Source organism: Bactrocera neohumeralis, chromosome 2 (assembly GCF_024586455.1).
Source record: "Bactrocera neohumeralis isolate Rockhampton chromosome 2, APGP_CSIRO_Bneo_wtdbg2-racon-allhic-juicebox.fasta_v2, whole genome shotgun sequence".
NCBI classification, from domain to species: domain Eukaryota; kingdom Metazoa; phylum Arthropoda; class Insecta; order Diptera; family Tephritidae; genus Bactrocera; species Bactrocera neohumeralis.
In genome coordinates this window covers 52,160,534-52,179,971 of record NC_065919.1, presented here as the reverse complement: position 1 = coordinate 52,179,971, position 19,438 = coordinate 52,160,534, and the positions used below count along the sequence as shown (strand labels likewise).

At 38.3% G+C, this 19,438-nt stretch overlaps 1 protein-coding gene across 3 annotated transcripts; it reads left to right on the top strand.

The window, feature by feature from the left end:
- The first annotated feature begins 11,584 nt into the window (after nucleotides 1–11,584).
- Nucleotides 11,585–19,308, top strand: LOC126756585 (opsin Rh2). 3 transcript variants are annotated; one of them, XM_050469787.1, is made up of 5 exons: nucleotides 11,589–11,874; nucleotides 12,017–12,080; nucleotides 17,918–18,408; nucleotides 18,495–18,920; nucleotides 19,011–19,308. In XM_050469787.1, exons 1-5 carry the CDS (start codon nucleotides 11,855–11,857, stop codon nucleotides 19,138–19,140), a joined length of 1,131 nt encoding a protein of 376 aa, XP_050325744.1. In that variant the 5' UTR covers nucleotides 11,589–11,854; the 3' UTR covers nucleotides 19,141–19,308. The 3 variants fall into 3 exon arrangements, with proteins under 3 accessions (XP_050325752.1, XP_050325744.1, XP_050325735.1); XM_050469778.1 differs by lacking the exons at nucleotides 11,589–11,874; nucleotides 12,017–12,080 and adding exons at nucleotides 15,762–15,886; nucleotides 15,960–16,032; XM_050469795.1 differs by lacking the exon at nucleotides 12,017–12,080 and having other exon boundaries at nucleotides 11,585–11,643.
- The last annotated feature ends 130 nt before the right edge of the window (nucleotides 19,309–19,438 follow it).

The window sequence follows — 19,438 nt, the reverse complement described above, 5'->3', positions numbered from 1 at the left end:
GAATGTAACGGTGTCTCAGGCTTGTGGATTATCATCGCTCCAACTACGACAATTTTGTTTATTAACGTAGCGTTACAACCAAAAGTGAGCTCCATCACTGAACAAAATTTTCTTGTGAAAACGAGTAAAGGTGGCGCATTCACCTAATATGCCACGCACTTGATGACCGTTCAGCTTTAAATCAATATTTTTTCAACAAAATATTCCTTGGAGTACATCTCCAATCGTTGCGCGCTAAGGCTTCTTCGATACTCTGCTTCAGCATTATTATTCACTAGAGTAAACATGGTGCGAAACCGATTCACGATTTATCAAACCACTCTGAATCTGCTGGGTGATTGATTGAATATTGATTGCAGCGACCAAACTGAGTATAAATCAAGTAACAGCTAACAAAAAGATGAACTGGGAAAAAAGTTATGCCTTATTGAGAATTACACGTATAAAACAACAACCGGCAGAAGGGTTGTTCGAAAAGTACTTTGCCTACAAAAGAAAGCTCAGCATTATCGCCTTTTAACTCAATATTCTTGACTCAGCGATCTTCCAATTTCTTTAACTCATCTAAAAACTATGTCTTTGAGAGAAATGCATAATTGGTCTCCTGGTGGTGATTCAAATTCTTATCTAAGGCCGACCTTTTCCTGTTTGGCAACAAGTGCAAGTCGTACGGAGCCAAATCTGGATGGCCTAATAAGTGGACGTTGCCTCGTTCTGCTCTTCTCTAGGTAGGCTGTACAGATCAAGCCTTGAAAATCTCAGAAAACGGTAGCCATCGCAATTTTAGCCGATAGAACAGATCTTTCCTTTTTAGAAAATATTCGCCATCTAATGGAAAAAGAGTGTAGTTTGTCACTAACCGGCTTTGCTATTAAACACCTGAGGATAACAGAAGGTACTAAGAATTATATGAGGTTCTCCTAACATATACATATATTAGAGAATCATCATTTCATTTGTATGAATCGCCGACAGTTTTTTTATTTGACAAGATATATTCAGGAATTCTGGCATTATCCTCTTATCAACGCAACATATGTGAGAACGACTCACTATAGTATATATGTTGCTGCCATACAAGCGGACTGATAAAAATCGTTTATGAAGCATGCTATAAAGGATGATCCAAGAAGATGTACTTTTTTCAATAGCCTTTTGTTGACAGATTCAGCATCCATTATTAAATCGTCGAGTACGCAGTGAAGAAAATATAGCAGATGTAGCTGAGTGTACACGAAGATCGTGTAGAGTCGTTTCGGCACCTTAAATTGAAAGCATACAAAATACAGCCTATAAACGAACTGAAATCGCTCGACCTTCCCAAACAACATCGCTTCGCTCTAAGGACTATTGAAAAGTTCTAAGAAGATCCAACTTAAGACATTCAAGAGCTGCAATTTCATTCAATCAAAACAATGGTTTGGTGTGGTTTGAGGGCCAGTGGAATCATCGGTTCATATTTCTTTAAAAATGATTGGCCACCAAGATCGTGTGATATCACACCGTTAGACTTTGTTCTGTGTGGATATGGAAAGTCTTAAATCTATGCGGACAATCCCACTTCAATTCAGGCCACGAAGCAAAACATCAAGTGTGTCATTCACCAGTTATCAGAGGAAATGTTCGAACGTAACCACGACCAATATATGAGAGTTTTTTGAATGGTAATAAACATTCCCCATTAAATTTGAAGTTTCTGTGTTTTTTCTCCAAAAAATGTAGGGAACCTCGAAATGGATGACCCTACAGCTTCGAAGCAATAACGTTTTTTTTTTCTTGTGTTTTATTGAAGACAAGCTGAGTCTGTTATATTCTTTTGAATCAAAAGATTTGAAATTAGTTGCTATTTGAGTACCTCTGGTAATGAAAATAATGTTTATGAAATGATATATTCTTAATATATTTTAGCTAGAATTCGTTAGCCTGCAATTTAAATACTTTTCCAAACTACTTACTGAACTTTGGAGAATTCAAATTTTGAAAAAAAAAATCTTAAAAATTATTTCGAAATTGTGGCATGCAAGCAGAAGATAACATGCTAATTTTAGTTACTTAGAATTCTCTTAACACCGTATTAATTTGATACCCAGAAAACTTTGATATTTAAACAGAAATTCCGGGAAATTAAAAGTAAAAATTATGCAAAAGTCTTCACGAAGTGCGCAGTCACATTTGTGAAATGTGAAATTAAAATTGCAAATACAAAGAAGCGCAGACAGATATACATATGTACATGTGTACAAGCAAGTGGCTAACAGAAAGTGCAAAACTTAATGCAAAACATATGAACACACATAAAGCAAGCGCCTACATTTGTACGTGTGTGTAAAGCAACACTCAAACACAAAATTTGAAAAAAAAAACACTCATAACGCACACATATGAGCATATAGATAGATGGAAAAACTGAAAAACATAAAGCGCATGAAGAATTAAAGCGCAAAAGAAACTATGCAAAGTGAAAGCTGCTGAAAATAATTTGCAATTCAATTGTAATTCTCACTTAATGAAGCCCCAAGCGCAGTCAGAACAAGTTCAGAAAACTGCCATTCCCAGTGTTGCAACTGCAACAACAACAAATACATACATACGGCGCATAAGGTAAAATATGCAACATAACACATTTTGTATGCGAATAAGAATACAGTGTGCGAAAGCAAAGAGATTTACACACACACATACAAATATTCACGAGGAGCAGAAGAAGAAGTGGGGAAAACAAACAGTTTCGACTTACCTTTCACTTTCATCTTAATTTCCTCTTTTACTCGATTCCACATATTCGTATTCATGGAATTTGCTCTCGCTTAATTTCTTATTCGGCTTCTGTTTGCGGATTGGAAGTGTGTACATGTGTGTACACTTGTGTCTGTGTGGTTGAAAATTTTCACTTTAAAAACCGCCCGACCGCTTGCTGATTTTTAACTTATTTTTTAATTATTTTCTTTGTTATCACTTGAATTTCGCAGGAAGTGTGGACACAAAACTGAAAACAGAAAAAGCAATTAAAGAATATAAGTTTTTAGGAATAAAAATAGGCGGATAGAAATAGGAATGCGGCAAGATGGACTTTGCTCAAGGTAAGTAGTTCAGTAAATCTCCTGCGTTCTACTCTAAGATCGCGTAATACCGCTGGAGATGGTCTTGGACTAACAAAACTAGGTCACAAAACTCCAATTGAGTTCCAACTCAATCCCATACCGTTGTGAGCGGGGCAAGGGTGCCCATTCTGGTAAGCTTATCGGCTTTGCAGTGCTTTCGGAGTGAAAGCTCATCTCTTTGAAAAAAGCTGCACATCGTAGCAATATGTCTACCGACACCTCGATAGCAGTCCATATAGCCTGAAAATCACTACAGAGCTCTGCTAGCCTAAAACCAAGATTGAAATCCGGTCGTTTCCGACGATCTGCTACACATAGATGCCTTGAAACGACTTAACAATATTAATTATTGGCCGTTTGACTCAGTGGACGAATTCATGGTGCACCACAATACGGTAATCAAAGAGCACGATAAAGCATTACCTCAATTTTTTACCGACTCTAAGCGCTATTCGACAGATTATTGGACAGTTTCAACATCATAATTATAAACTCACTTCTCATCTCTACGAATGATATTTTTGATAAATGCAAGGCTCACAGCTGGAGAATGTAGTCATGTGTAGAAGTTTACGCAAATGAGGAAAGTTCTCTGAGCGCCATACACTTGGAAGTGGCCCGAAACGATTCATTTACATATGACTCAAGCAGCTCACGACTTCCGGTCTTAGATAAAGTATCATCTGAAAAGCCAAAAAACTCCCGTTTGAGGCGAGCTAAAGTGGGAAGGTGAACCACATACAATCCAGCTCAGAAAGTATTCGACGCAGTACCAAGAGAAGTAGGAGAAGAGGAAGACATCCCCTCTGTTGGAAAGAGCAGATGGAAAAGGACTTGGCTACACTTGGAATCTCCAATTGGCGCCAAACGGCGAAAATGAAGAACAACTGGCGCACTGTTGTAAATTTGGATATAACCAAGTAAGCGGTCTTTAGTCCAATAAAGAAAAAGAAGAAGAAGGTTTTCAGCTACCAAGTCAAGCAAGTACGGGTTACCCTACTCAAAGTTCTTTTTGCAAAAGATTGAAATTTTTTGGTAAGAGTTTAGCATTGACACGCTTCATACCCAAAACATTAACCATGTGTTGAGTTGATCCATAAGAGATAATGAGATACTCTGTCATCTCTCTGAAGACCACACAACAAGCACAGTCTCTTCAACTTTTTCAATGTTATTGTCATTAACAGAAGTGGATGGATGGACGACTTACAGCGGTAAGTTTTTGTTGGTTTCATGACCTTCACTGACCGTGCTGTGCCACTCAAATACCTGTGTTATTAATAAAGAATTAAATTTCAAGTTTATTCTGACTTCATTTTTTTGAAAATGCGAAAAAGGTGCACCAGCTGTTCCAATAGTCCCAAAATGATAGTCTCATAAATTATTCGAGAGTTTTCAAGATCAATCTGACGACTGAACCTGGCTTTTCAAAAGAATATTTTTCTTGTAAAAGTTCGGTTACCATTTCTATCGATGACTTTTAACCTGGTCCCTTCATTCTGTCTACTATAATATGCATACCCATTGAATCCGAAAAAAGATGCAGAAACCATTGGTAGTTAGCTTCTGTGGGTTAAACTAGTTACTTTTACTATAGACGTCAATATATCTGTTTACAGTGATGTTTTGTGCTAACAGTTTCGAATGATGGCCAAGATCTTGCAAACGTGGTGACACAGAGTATAATTATGATGAACCTCCAAAAAAAGAACAGAAACCTTATGCTAACCCAACATTTTCTTAAAATCCAAATTTCACTTATTTTCATGCAATTTTCTTGAAACATTAAAAGACAACTTCTTACGAAAGTGTCTCAAGAATAAAAGCAAAATCACAAACATAAACTTCGATGTTATTTACATATGTGAATATGTGAAAAGTTGTTTCCCAAACTTCAAACCTATTTACGTCCACACAAACATATATTTACGTATCGCACACACGTGAGCGGCAACACAAATATTGCAACTTTGTAAAGTAAAGTTGAAACTGAAAATCAAAGCAAACATTCAATGCATGTAACGGTTGGGGCAAAAGTAACTTTCAACTTAAAGTCAAAGTTCATGTATGCAAGTAAATAGACCTGAATGTGAGTGCCCAGTAGGGAATATTTCACGCGGGTGCAAACTATAGTTATTTTGCACCAAAAATACCCTTCAATTAAAATTTTGTTCTGATAGAAATGATAAGGAACATGTTTCAGCTTCTTTGTAAAATATGTTCGGACGACAGCACGCCCGACGATTGGAGTTTAGGTGTGCTTTGCCCAATCCACAAAAAGGGAGACCCCACAATCTGCACCAACTACCGTGGGATAAGCCTTCTCAACATCGCATATAAGGTCTTATCGAGCGTAGAGTGTAAAAGACTGATACTGACCGTCAACAAACTGATTGGACCTTATCAGTGTGCCTTTAGACTTGTCAAATCTACAATCGACCAGATTTTCTCCATGCGCCAAATCTCGGAAAAGACCCATGAAAAGATGATCGACACACACCACCTCTTCGTCGATTTCAAAGCTGCTTTTGACAGTACGAAAAGGAGCTGCCTTTTTGCCGCGATGTCCGTCAGGATCGGGAAGGACCTCTCCCAGCCTTTCGATATCAAACGAGGTTTCAGACAAAGCGACTCCCTACCGTGCAACTTCTTCAATCTCTTAGTAGACAATTGAGAAGTAAAGTTCTCTCTCGACGAACAAACACCGAACTCTATAAGTAACTCGTTATTCCCTATATGGCGCAGAGGCATGGACGATGACAACATTAGATGAGCCAGTGTTACAAGTTTCCGAGAGAAAGGTTCTGTGGAAGATTTGTGGTCTTTTGCGCATTGGCAAGTACCGCTATTGATGAAACGACGAGCTGTACGAGATATACAGAATAATGACCCATTTAAGCAAAAAGACAGCGGCTACGCCGGCTAGGTCTTGCCAACCGAATGAATGAAAATATTCCAGTTGTGAGAGTAGTCGTTGGGTCTGTAACCGTCGGGGGAAGCAGAGGAAGGGGAAGATCTTCACTCCCAATTCCTTCTGGTTGTTACAAACTTCGTAGCAAAGTTAATTTCCCCGGTTCCGGGTATGAAAATCGTAGCAGATGGTTATAGTGCTGTCCCTTGTCTTATCTCATTGCAAATAGTAAACCATCACGACTAGTACAATCCTGTGAGCGGTTTATAATAAATAAATTATTCGGACGCGCCTCGTTGGTGCTTTTGTATATGTTTAAAGAAATCCCACACATTTCTAAGAGGTACCCAACTATGGGATGAATAGACACGTCGGTTCGTAGATTTGACAGTTTCAAAAATTAATACTTTCCCAAAGAAGTTCTGTACCTAAGACCGGTTTGACCTAATCCCGTTAGAAAGGGGAATTTCGAACAGTTCCTTGGCTTACCAAGTTCTATAGAACCAGGTTCAACAAGGTTAAACTCACGAATGCTCTGCCAGAAGTCAACCTTATCGCTCACCAAGTATATTTTGAGCAGTTTCAATATTTGGATAGATAAAATGCGGGATTTTTTGTTTCGGTTATGTGGACTTGAATGACCAGAATTAATAATTTTGTATATATTCCCAAGAATTTCAAATATATGTTTTGTTCTGTGCAAAGGCCCTTGCACTATGTTGCAGAACTTGGAAAGCGATCGCTTGTGGTAACAAAAACTTCAAAAAATTTTCAAAACCTTCGTATACCGATAAAGTGCCTAAGATTATCGTAATTAGATTGCTTCCACTTAGTTCGTTTAAAGGACTGGTAAGAGATTCCAATTGTTTCGATCTTAGTTTTGAGAAAGTTTGTCAGTTTAGAAAGAAATGCCGAGTGACTCCACTTCATTCTAACAACTTCATGAGTTCACGTCATGAGTTCACTTTAAGTGGAAGGAACTTATTCACTAAAGGGTGAAAGAGTAGACCAAGGCACTTCCAGCTCACCGATGATCCACCATGACCTCGTATTGCAACAGCGAAAAACTCAAAAGTATTTGAGTTTCCTCGGATTTTCCTACAGGATTAACACAAAAAACTGCCGAATATATAAGTACTTGTAGATACGAGTAAAACACGTTTTAGCTTGGCAACTTGTACAACATTTGTTCACATGTGCGTCTTTCAAAGCCAAATTTATGCATACCCCACGTTTTTCCACTGACATTATGCACATACACACATACAAACGCACACGTAGGTTTGCTTTGATATTCGTCCATCCAACTTAACATTTGACTTTCGGCACTCAGTGCAACTCTACCTCCTCATCAACAGCATGGCAGCGATTAAAAGGTTTTCACGGGAATTCCCACATACTTATATGCCACAAGAATGCAACAGCAACACCAACAACACTGCTTTAAACAGCCCTGAAAACACCTGTCTAAGGCGAAGGCGTTCAAGCATCGATCAATACAGTGTTTTTGTCACCCCTACAAGTTGCTAAAAACAACAACACCAGCAACAAAGCAAAGATACTTGAAATTATTTTACGCTTTTAACGCATTTACTTAATGTCCTTGCAGCTTACGAGGTAAAGTGGCAGCAGCCAGCAACCTTTTCGACCTGCCCGCTTGCCCCTGAGAGCATGTGTGCTCCCTCTACAAGTAATTTGAAGATTCCTGTTGCATAGCTTTCTGGCACACATGCTGGCGTAACATACATATATAATGCGAAATTCCCTCCCCGCCTTGGCCACTCAAGTGGTCCCGGCGGCTGCCGCTTGTTAAGCATTCCTTTGTAGTAGTCACTTCACATACCGTTACAATATGTAAGCGTAGCACTATATAGTTATAGCTGTATATATATGTATATATATTTATATATGTATGTACCAGTATACATAATAATGCTTGGATATATGCACCCGTGTGTGTAGAAGTATGTGTTGCATGTTGCAAGTAGATATTTAATCCTTGCAACTTTATATCAAACATTTTCGTGGTGACGTTCAGCGCATTATGACCTTTATGCTAAACTCACGCACTCACACGCATGCATGCCTATATACCTATATATATATATACATACACGTATATATTTGTACTTGATAGTGCTCGCTTGGCATTGCACACACCCACACACATGTTGCATGTGAATATCCCGTTTACTTTTTGTTTCCCTTCGCCAAAAAATCTTTGAAAATATCCATATGCAAATATTTTTACGAGTTGATTGGAAAATCTGTGGCTTGCAATTTATGCCAACGGAATTGACTCATAGTGGAAATATTTTTTTTTAATAATTTTAGCATTTCACTATGCGGAATATTAAAATGGCAAGAGGGAAATAGAAAAGAAAAATATAAATTAATATTCAAGATATTTAACGGAGCACACTTTCTTTATTTTTCATAATTTCCTGACAGTTGGTGGCAAAAGTATGCAGCTGTGGCGAGAATTGTTGCAAAAATATGAAATTTGTCTGCTTCGCTTGGTGGATTTTACAGAATTCAATTGATGACTTTGATAGTATTGCGCAATATGAATTCGGCATTCAACGATAAGTGAATAAGTGACAAAAAGAAAAGCAGAAAAATTACTTAATTTCATTTTTAATAAAATGATGTGACGATGTTACCGTTGCACGATGTTGAAGACACACAAGTTTCTTAGAAATAGTGTAGCGACGATATGTTTACGGCAAATTAAGCTCGGTCAAACTGCGCAGGTAGCTTACTGGCTTGCTTTTCTTCTTTTTTGTAGCAACGCCCCCCGAAGTGCTTGGCTGTTTTACTTCTGCCCGCACAATATCAGCTGACAACTGATTTATTGGTAAGCGTTTTTCACGAGTTATTTCAACCCGAGCAAGGTCTAAGCCCAGATTTTTGAGAAAAAGCTTACGCTTATACTTATGTTTTTGACGCGTTCCAATTAGGGTGAATTTCGGTTCATTAAATATTCAAGGGCAGAGCTACGGGCCACACTAGCCTTTTGCCTTGGTTTCGCTCTGGTTGGGCAGCTGCTGAATCTTTTCCCAAATACATTTGAAAAATTGTTTACGCATATTCGAAGCTACCCATGCCTTTATCCCGCATTTACTTGGCTGACTTGGCATGTAAATTAAGTATGGGCATCTGCCCCTAAAAGAAATTAAACGTTCATCGACTATTATGTTTTCCTACGGAACAAACAGTAGCGGTAAGTTAGCTACCCATTTGTCGTATAAATTCCGAATTGGAGCTATTTTATCGTCACCTCTCTGAGCTCTACGCGTATCTCTGTTTTATGGAAGCTCAGTTCACGACTTATTTCCAAAAACCTTGTAAGCGACATTACATTGCAAAATATTGGTCGACCATGAACATCATCCCAAAAGCTGCGGAAACTTTCTCCATGCGACCGATATACGCGGTGTGGTTTCAAAATTATATATGTTTTAACCAGTGAAATCAATTTATTTTATTCAAAATAGTCCCCTTCTGATTCAATACAGCTATTTGCACGGTCCAAAAGCATATCGAACGAGTGTTTTAGCTCGTTGGCCGGTATGGCCGCCAGTATGCCGGTGCAAGCCTTTTGAATGGCCTCTACGTCTGCATAACGCTTTCCTTTCATTGGCAACTGCATTTTTCCGAAAAGGAGGAAGTCGCACGGTGCCATATTATATGAATGCGGGGAGTGATAAATGGTTTCAATGTGATTTTTGGTCAAATAATCGTCCTTCGAATGTTGGATTCTGAGCAATTTTTGGTCGTCAGTCAATTTGTGCGAAAGAAATCATGCACACACCTTCCGTAAGCCTAAATGTTCGGTCAAAATGCGATAAATCGATGTTTTGGATATGTTCAATTCCATTTCCATGAATTTCAGTGATGATTTCGGCTGATTTTTGGTGAATTCACCCACAGTTTCAATGGAATTTCCGGTGATCACGGATTTTGATTGGCCCACATGTTGATCGTCATTTATGTCCACAGGACCACTTTGAAAACGTTGAAACCACTCGTGCACTCTGCTATGGGATAGGCAATCATCGCCATAAATTTGTTTCATCAATTGAAACGTTTCGGTAAAAGTTTTACCAATTTTAAAACAAAATTTAATGTTGGCTGTTTGTTCGAAGCTCATTTTCGCACCGATAACACAAACATACTGACACTTAAAATGCAATAACTTCACTTCCAATCGATGAAATGTCTTGAAATTCTCACTGGACAATCGATATAGATAGCAGTCGACATATAGATGGCGCCACCAGGGGGCGCTAGATTCAAAAAGTCCTGTTTACTTTGGAACGGACCATGTATAAATGATGAATATGTTGGGCTGAGTCGATTTAGCCATGTCCGTCTGTCCGTCTGTATATATACGAGCTAGTCCCTCAGTTTTTAAGATATCGCATTGAAATTTTGCAAACGTCACTTTCTCCTCAAGATGCTGCTCATTTGTCGGAACTGATATCGGACCACTATTACATATAGCTGCCATACAAACTGAACGATCGGAATCAAGTTATTGTATGGAAAACTTTCACATTTGTCAATGTATCTTCACAAAAGTTGGCACAGGTTATTTGCTAAGACAATAATGAAATCTGCTAAGAAATTTTTCAGATCGGCTCACTATAGCATTTAGCTGCCATACAAACCGAACGATCGGAATCAAGGGCTTGTATGGAAAACTTGAAATTGAAGGTCATGATCTCGAAGACATTTTTGTTTCAACAATACGGTGCCACTTCCCACACATCGCATCAATCAATGGATTAATCGAGGGAACAGTTCGGTAAATAGACAATTTAACGTTTTGGGCCGGTCTATTGGCCACCAAAATCGTGTAATATCACTCCGTTAGACTTTTTCCTGTGGGGATATGTAAATATGGTATATGTAGATACGCTTCGATTAAGGCGTTGGATCACGCGTGTCATTCGCCAGTTAACAGTATAAACCGAACCGGTCATCGAAAATTGTACTCAAGGGATGGACAATCTGGATCACCCTTTACTTAGGTGTTACGAGATGGACACAAAAACCACGTATTGATACAATTATAACATGAATAACATTTCAATTCATCTGTCAATCAATTGTCATTGATAATCGAACCAAATATTATTATAAGCATTTTTTTTTATTATTTTCAGTATTTCTGTCAGCTGTCTCCCTTGGCAAAAGGGCGAATGCAAAAGAAATTACCCAACAATGTCGCTGTCACTTATTGACATCTGCAGTTGTAAACGCATTTGTTCTACATTGACAATTACAATAACTAACTGTATTTCATTTAACTTTCTTCATGCACGTCAATCCCACACCCGTCACCTGCAAAATTGCACTTTGAGCGCCACTTTGGCGGCGATCCACCACCGCTGCGCCACAGCCGAGCCATGAGGTATGAGTTTCAAATGCAAATTACCGAATTTTGTTTTTTATGTAAATTTATAAGCGTTTTGCGCTTTGTACTACACAACACTAATCCAATTAGTGTTACAAATGCAATTCGCTAATAAAAAGCGTGGCAACCTCTGCCCGTGGCTACTCGTGGCAGCACTGCAACGCGGTTCCGGTTGACCGGCTTCACCGACTGAAAGTGCAACGTTAACGGTATTTGAAAATTTCGACTGTTAATTTAATAGAAATTTTTGATGTAATTTTGCGCGAGTGTGTGTGTGAGTGGAATGTCCATCATCCGTCCACCCCTAGCAAAAGTTCATAACTAATAGCGGCGAGCTCTAATGTAATTCGCTGAAAAGTTAGAAATTCATGTGAAACTCGACTCTCACTCATGTGAAGCTGCAGCAATTTTGTGAGGATAATGGAAATGACAATGGACAGGTACATGTGCGCAAATAAGCAGACAAGTGCTGGAATTTGTAGCTTCCGCTGTATTACTAGGGGTTAATATAGTTTTGCCAATGGAACACTAATCAAATTGTGGTAACACGTGTGGGTGCTTTTCATGTTTGTTGTTTTGCAGTTCACCTTCTCTGCAATTCCCGAAATTCGAGGCGCAGCTGAGCAATGGCAGTGTTTTGGATAGGGTGAGTGCATATGAATTTTATGAATTTTGCAATCAAGTTGCAAGCAATTTTGGGATAACAGTGTAAGCCCTCTTCATTTGTTATTTTATTTACTTATTTACTATTTTATTTCCCTCATTCCTCTTCTATTTCACTGGAGTAGACACCGCTTACGCGGTTATAGCTGAGTTAACAACAGCGCGCCTGTCGTTTCTCCTTTTTGCTAAGTGACGCCAATTGGAGATTCCAAGCGAAGCCTGGTCCTTATCCACCTGGTCTTTCCAACGGAGTGGAGGTTTTCCTCTTTCTCTGTTTCTGCCGGCGGGTACTGCGTCGAAAACTTTCAGAACTGGACGACATGACCTAGCCAACGGAGCCGCTGTCTTTAGTTCGCTAAACTATGTCAATGTTGTCGTATATCTCATATCGTTCATTGTTTCATCGAATGCGGTATTCGCCAATCCGCAAAGGACCATAAATCTGCCGTAGAACCTTTCTCTCGAAAACTTTTAACGACGGGAATAATGAGTGACTTATACAGTTTGATTTTTGTTCGTCGAGAAAGTACTTTATTTCTCAATTGCCTACTCAGTCCGAAGTAGCACCTGTTGGATTTTGTGGCTGACATTACTGTTGGTGTTGATACCGGTTCCAAGATAGACGAAATTATCTACGACTTCGAAGTTATGACTGTCAACAGTGACGTAAGAGCCAAGGAGCGATTGCGATAACTGTTTGTCTGATGACAGGAGTTATTTCGTCTTGCCCTCGTTCACATTTGCATCGCTTCCTTATCCATTCTGGAGAAAGCAGAACTAATGATGCGGGTGTTGAGGCCAATGATATCAATATGATCGTCGTACGCCAGCAGTTGTACACTTTTATAGAAGATTGTAAGATTGTATTTTCTCTATTTAATTCTGCAGATCGATTTTTTTACTCCAGCGGTAGATTGAAGAAGTCGCATGATAGGGAGTCGCCTTGTCTGAAACCTCGTTTGATATCGAACAGCTCGGAGAGGTTCTTCCCGATCCTGACGGAGCTTTGGTATTGCTCAACGTCGGTTTACACAAAAGTATTAGTTTTTCGAGGATATCAAATTCAGACATCGCGGCATAAAGGCAGCTCCTTTTCGTGCTGTCAAAGGCAGTTTTAAAATCAACGAAGAGGTGGTGCGTGTCGATTCTCTTTTCACGGATATTTTCCAATATTTGGCGCATGGTGAATATCTGTTCAGTTGTTGATTTGCCAGGTCTAAAGCCACACTGATAAGGTTCAATTAATTTGTTGACGGTGGGCCTTAATCCTTCACACAATACTCTCGATAGAACCTTATATACGATGTTGAGGAGGCTTATCACAAGTTAGTTAGCGCAGATTGTGGGATCTCCGTTTTTGCGAATTAAGCGGAACACACTTAAATTCCAATCGTCCGTATGCTTTCGTGCGTGTAATTGCTATTCGAATTTCTTCATGGGCGATCAATGGAACGTCCGTTCCATCGTCGATTGTAACCTTAGTAAGCAGTAGTTTTCTCTCCACTGCGACGCGGCACTAGTCATCGTACCAAATTTTGGCGATATCGGTAGAGTAGGCTCTGAGAAATGGGATTTCACCTAAATATATATGGTGTCAAGCATATTTTCTTATTTTGATCCTGGGTCCTGTAAAGCCCTATGGCACCATCTCGGATGTAAAATTTGATGTCTCTGGAGCATTTAGTCATTATTTTATCGATTAATTAAGATTTGTCCTAAGAGAATTTGGTTATCTAAATATAACAAGAGTTCTTACAAATTTTGGAAAACTCTTGTGAAATAAAAAAGGTTTCCACACAAAACTTTAATGTTTATAGTTCAGCTCGTATGATAGGGTATTCAACGATAACTTCTGGGTTCTAAAAACTTCGTTTCAAACTGAATATTACCCTATATGAAATGAACGTTTTTTGTGAAAATGAAGTACCATTTTTGAACGGCAAAGTAAAAAGAAAGTTGTTCAAAGTATTGGGCATAGTTTTTCATAAATTTTGACCACATGTTTGGCAATTTGTGGATACCATTCGAGAGAAATGTTTGTCTTTTGAAGCAAACCAGTCAGACACCCCATTTTCGATTTCTGCGTATAAATCGAGGTGCTTCCCAGCCAATGCGTGTCCCATCGATGAAAACAAATGGTAATCGGAAAGGGCCAAGTTTTGAGAATACGGCAGTACTGGGTAACAGCTCCTTGCAAAGTACTTTGATTGTATCCTGAACTTTTTGCTTGGTGTGCAGGTACATTATCGTGTAACGAAACTAATTTGGCGTGTCTTTTGGGTCATTCTGGTCGTTTTTCGATCAATGCATGGTTCATTATTTGTTGTCTGTAGCCATTAGTAAACCCTTCTAATCCCACCAAGCACAGAACATTGTCTTCCTACCGATCAGTCGATGTTAATGGTTGCCCCGGTTTAAAACATAAATTTCTCCGTTTAGGATTCTTAAAATAAATCAATGTACTAAGATTTTTAACATACATACTTGTATGTTTCTTAAAAAAAAAAATTTAGAACAGTGAAACAGTTCAACGGTACGCACTTCTCTTTCATCTGGACTTAGTATAACGAAAATGAAATATCTTGAAATTAGAAATAATGGAACCAAGTATCTATTTTTAGCATGAAATCTTTTCACACCACCATTCTGACACCGCAATCACTACACCTCAACCAACAAGTGATAATCCGTTAAAGCTCGTGTTCATTTTTTAATCGATGCTAAACAAGGTTAATGCCAAGGCGTAAATGAACAATTAGAGAAAATCATAGCTAGTTTGGAAATTTTGGTCTTAAAATGATGCATGAAAATAGCTATTTAGAATTCCAATTTAAAAATATCTGAAAGCCTCTGAATAAATATTTTTCAATTACTAACTTGGGTTTAGAATGCATAATTTTGAGCTTTTTGTATCGCTGAAATGTTTAGCATTTAAATTTAATGTAATATCGGTTTATCGATAACGATAAATTTTTTTTCGATAAAAATTTAATCAAAATGGTCTACAATTGTCACTCAAATAAATTTATCGAAGTATTTTAATTTCATGTAATATCGGTTAATCGATAACGATAAATTTTATTTTATCGATAAAAATGTAAACAAAATCGTCTTCAAATAGCATTCAAATAAATATATAGAAAAATTTTAATCTCACGTAATATCGGTTAATCGATAACAAGAAATTTTATTTTATCGACAAAAATGTGATGTAATGTAATGTAATAGTCTATAATTATCATTCAAATATACTTGTATATATTGAAGAATCGATAACTAGAAATTGCATTTTATCGAAAAAATTTTATTTAAAATTTCAATTAACATTGAAGTAAATTTATCGAAAAATAGTATAAGTAAAAACGTCATAAATTATCATTTAAATAATTTTACATAAATAATATTCCCTCCAAAATTTGTCGCAATTGCTAAAATTCTCCAATAATTATTGCATCCACCGACAAATATTTACCGTGTAATTTAGCCAGTTCATTATAAGCGCACACCTTTGTGCTAAATGTGTCTGCGCGTATTCGCTTTAGTCAGCGCATTTATCAAACGCATTCGAATTATTGTGTGCATGCTCATACTGTGATTGCATTTGATTCACGCTTGGCGCCAGCAGGTAGGCAACAATAGTGAAAAAAATGCCAGCGGAACAAATCCGGATAGTGATTTAAACGCTACGAGCAGACATGGTGCGGCGTTCGCGCATTTTACACATAAAATGTTGGAAAATTTAACAACATTCAACTTTTCTGCACTACTTAATGCCATCAACTGGCAGCGGTTAGTGCATAATGTTAAAGTAAATCGAAATTGTTTTTAATAATAATCGAAAATTGAAATAAATCCCACACAGTGTCGATGAAATTTGGAGTGAGTTCGGCAAAGGGTGTGCATTGTATGCGGCCAATGGTTCGATTATGGATTGTGTAAGTGCAAATTGCAACAAATATTTTATTCTGTGTGCCTGGAAGCTATAAATTGTTTACGAGCTTATGAGTACGAGCGATTCATTGAAATGTTTCGTAGCGAACTTAGTAATATTTAGAGTTTAAACAGATGCGATTATCATGTGGGTAAACATTCATATATTCAGTAACTTAAAAGCACACTTTATTTAATAGTTGTTGCGTTTCCCTATAAACACGTGATTTCGTTTGTTTGTGTCGTCATATTGATTTTGTAGCAGTTGGTCTGCATCAAAGGAATACCAAATTTAATCTCTTAAATCACAAAAAGCTGAGCTTTCGGATTAGGCTTTGTCATTTTTATTTCAGAAAGAACTGCTTTGTTTAAAATAACGTTGGCAATGAAAGACTAGCAAGACAATAATACCCGGTGCTCATCACACACATAGCTGAGCAACACAACAAGATTATCGTACTACAACTGGAAAGTATGAAGCGTTTTTTCGATAAGTTTTTGCTTTTTTATATAAATTAAATTTGAAACCAAACATTTTGGGAGTCTGGAACAAGACTTAGTACGATAAAAAAGATTTGCCGAATGAGAAAAAGAGAATCTTAAATACTTGAGATAAAATATTGAGTTGAAGTAATTCTTTTTGATCAATTTTTTAAACTAACAGAAGTTGCTGCACCCACAATGCTATATTTCATTAATCAAAGTTGTTTCTTTTAAAGGTAGGGACTTACTAAAAATCATAACGTAATATTAGTAGTGTAAACTTACGAACTTTTCAGCCTACCCGTTAAGTCGAAAAATTTTTGTGTAACGAAAAAGGTCACCACGAAGTTTATATCACCTATAAGGAAACCGTCAAGGTACTTTTTTCAATATCCCCTTTTTGACAGCTAACGCGTGAGTCATGTTAAGCTGTCAAGTTATTTTTGTTCAGTATTGTTTAGCATTTCATCATTCAAAGCCTTACGCCTGAACATTGTTCAACTTTATTACGAAAATTCACGTTCTGTAAAGAATGTGTTTCGCGCGCTCAACTTATGATCAAAATAATCGGCTTACTGAGCGCAACACCATCGCCTATCTTTCGTTATTGGATAATTTTCGACCGAACAGACCAATACCATGGAGAGTCGATTCGGCGAATCGGACTGGCATACGAAACGACTCAGCAACCTAAAGAAATTAAAGAACTGCCATTTATCCAGAAAAACCACGGTTTGGTAGAGTTGGTCGCCCGATGGAATCACCGGTCCATATTTCTTCAAAAATGATGCCGGTGAGAACGTAACTATCAATGGCGACCGTTATCGCGCTATTAGAACCGACTTTTTGAATACTAAAATTAAAGCTTGTGATCTCGGCGGCTTTTGATTTCTAAACGACGGCGCCATTTCCCACACATCGCATCAATCAATGAACTTGTTGAGAGAACACTTCAGTGTGCATAGAATTTCACGTTTTGAGCCGGTCGATTGGCCAACAAGATCGTGTGATATCACACCGTTAGACTTTTTTCTTGGAGATATGTAAACCACGAAATGGATCTTTCTTTTATAGTATATTTTGTAACGATTGTTCTCCGAAATTTGTATGTGATAAATATTTCGCTAAAATCAGCAGGTTTTCGGACCATCGAGGTAGATACCCGCTTAAGATAAAAAACTGAGTCACATGGTCAAGTAACTTTTCCAAATGCCTACTGCTTTCTGTATTAAAGTTAATTATGATAGTTTCTAGACGGTGATATACTAAAATTTTTGTATGCCCTCTAACTAGAGTTCATTTCCGCTCTAACAAAACCTAGACTTGTCTTAAATACATATAAATATATGTCATATATCACAACTTAAACATATCAACACAAATTTAAATATCAGCGTTTATTTTCAGGTAACCCCCGACATGGCACACCTCGTCAACCCCTATTGGAGTAAATTCCCACCAATGGATTCGACAATGAGTCAAATTTTAGGTCTTTTCACATTGGCTCTGCTACTCATCTCCGCGTGCGGCAATGGCGTTGTGGTCTACATATTTGGCGGCACCAAATCGCTGCGCACACCCGCTAATCTGCTCGTGTTGAACCTGGCATTCTCCGACTTTTGCATGATGGTCTCACAGGCGCCGGTCATGATCATCAATTTCTATTACGAGACCTGGATACTAGGACCGCTATGGTGCGACATTTATGCCATCTGCGGCTCGATGTTCGGCTGCGTATCCATTTGGTCGATGTGCATGATTGCGCTAGACCGTTATAATGTTATTGTGAAGGGCGTTTCAGGGCGACCAATGACGATTAAATTGGCGTTGATGAAAATCATTGCCATTTGGTTGTTTGCGACATTTTGGACACTGGCACCGTTAATGGGCTGGAGCAGGTGGGTTAATATGTTGGTGTTGCACGCAAATTAATAACTGTTAATTGAATTTCTCATTACGCGCTCTCTTATATGCGTGCGTGCAGATATGTGCCCGAAGGTAATTTAACCGCCTGCTCCATCGATTATATGACACGCGATTGGAATCCACGCTCTTACCTGCTCACCTACTCCCTCCTCGTCTACTTTACGCCGCTCTTTCTCATTTGTTATTCCTACTGGTTCATCATTGCGGCTGTGGCCGCGCATGAGAAGGCAATGCGCGAGCAGGCGAAAAAGATGAACGTCAAGTCGTTGCGCTCCTCGGAGGATTGTGAGAAAAGCGCCGAGGCGAAATTGGCCAAGGTGGCATTGACCACAATCTCATTGTGGTTTATGGCATGGACACCTTACTTAATTATCTGCTATTGCGGGCTCTTCGAGGTGGAAGGTCTGACGCCGTTGAATACTATTTGGGGTGCAACATTCGCCAAGACCAGCGCGGTTTATAATCCGATTGTGTACGGTATCAGGTGAATCGTTATATATACGTTGCATGTGAACGACAATAATGCGCCAGTGATAACTGTTAATAATAATTTAATTACTTATTTTAATTACAGTCATCCCAAATACCGTTTGGTTTTGAAGGAGAAGTGTCCGTGTTGCGTATTCGGTTCGACTGAGGAGCCCAAGCCGGACGCGCCAGCAGCGGAAAGTCAGGGCACAACCGAGGCTGAATCAAATGCTTAGCGGGTAGAGACAAATTTCTTCATTATAATAATATTTACCGATTAAATAGTTCCTGGACTTTTTGATTATTAACGATATACAAACAAACTACAAAACGACGTAAACAAAATATGTACTAAAATATTAATATATTCATTGCGAAAAGCTAATAAATTAGCATAAAGAAATCGTGTTCTCATTTGATCTAATATAACAAAAATGTTTCAAGTTTTTTCCTTTAAAGGTTGATCTTGATGGTTGAGAAGTTAAGTCCTCTCTCGACAAACAAAGGCCAAACTCTACAAGTCACTCATCATCT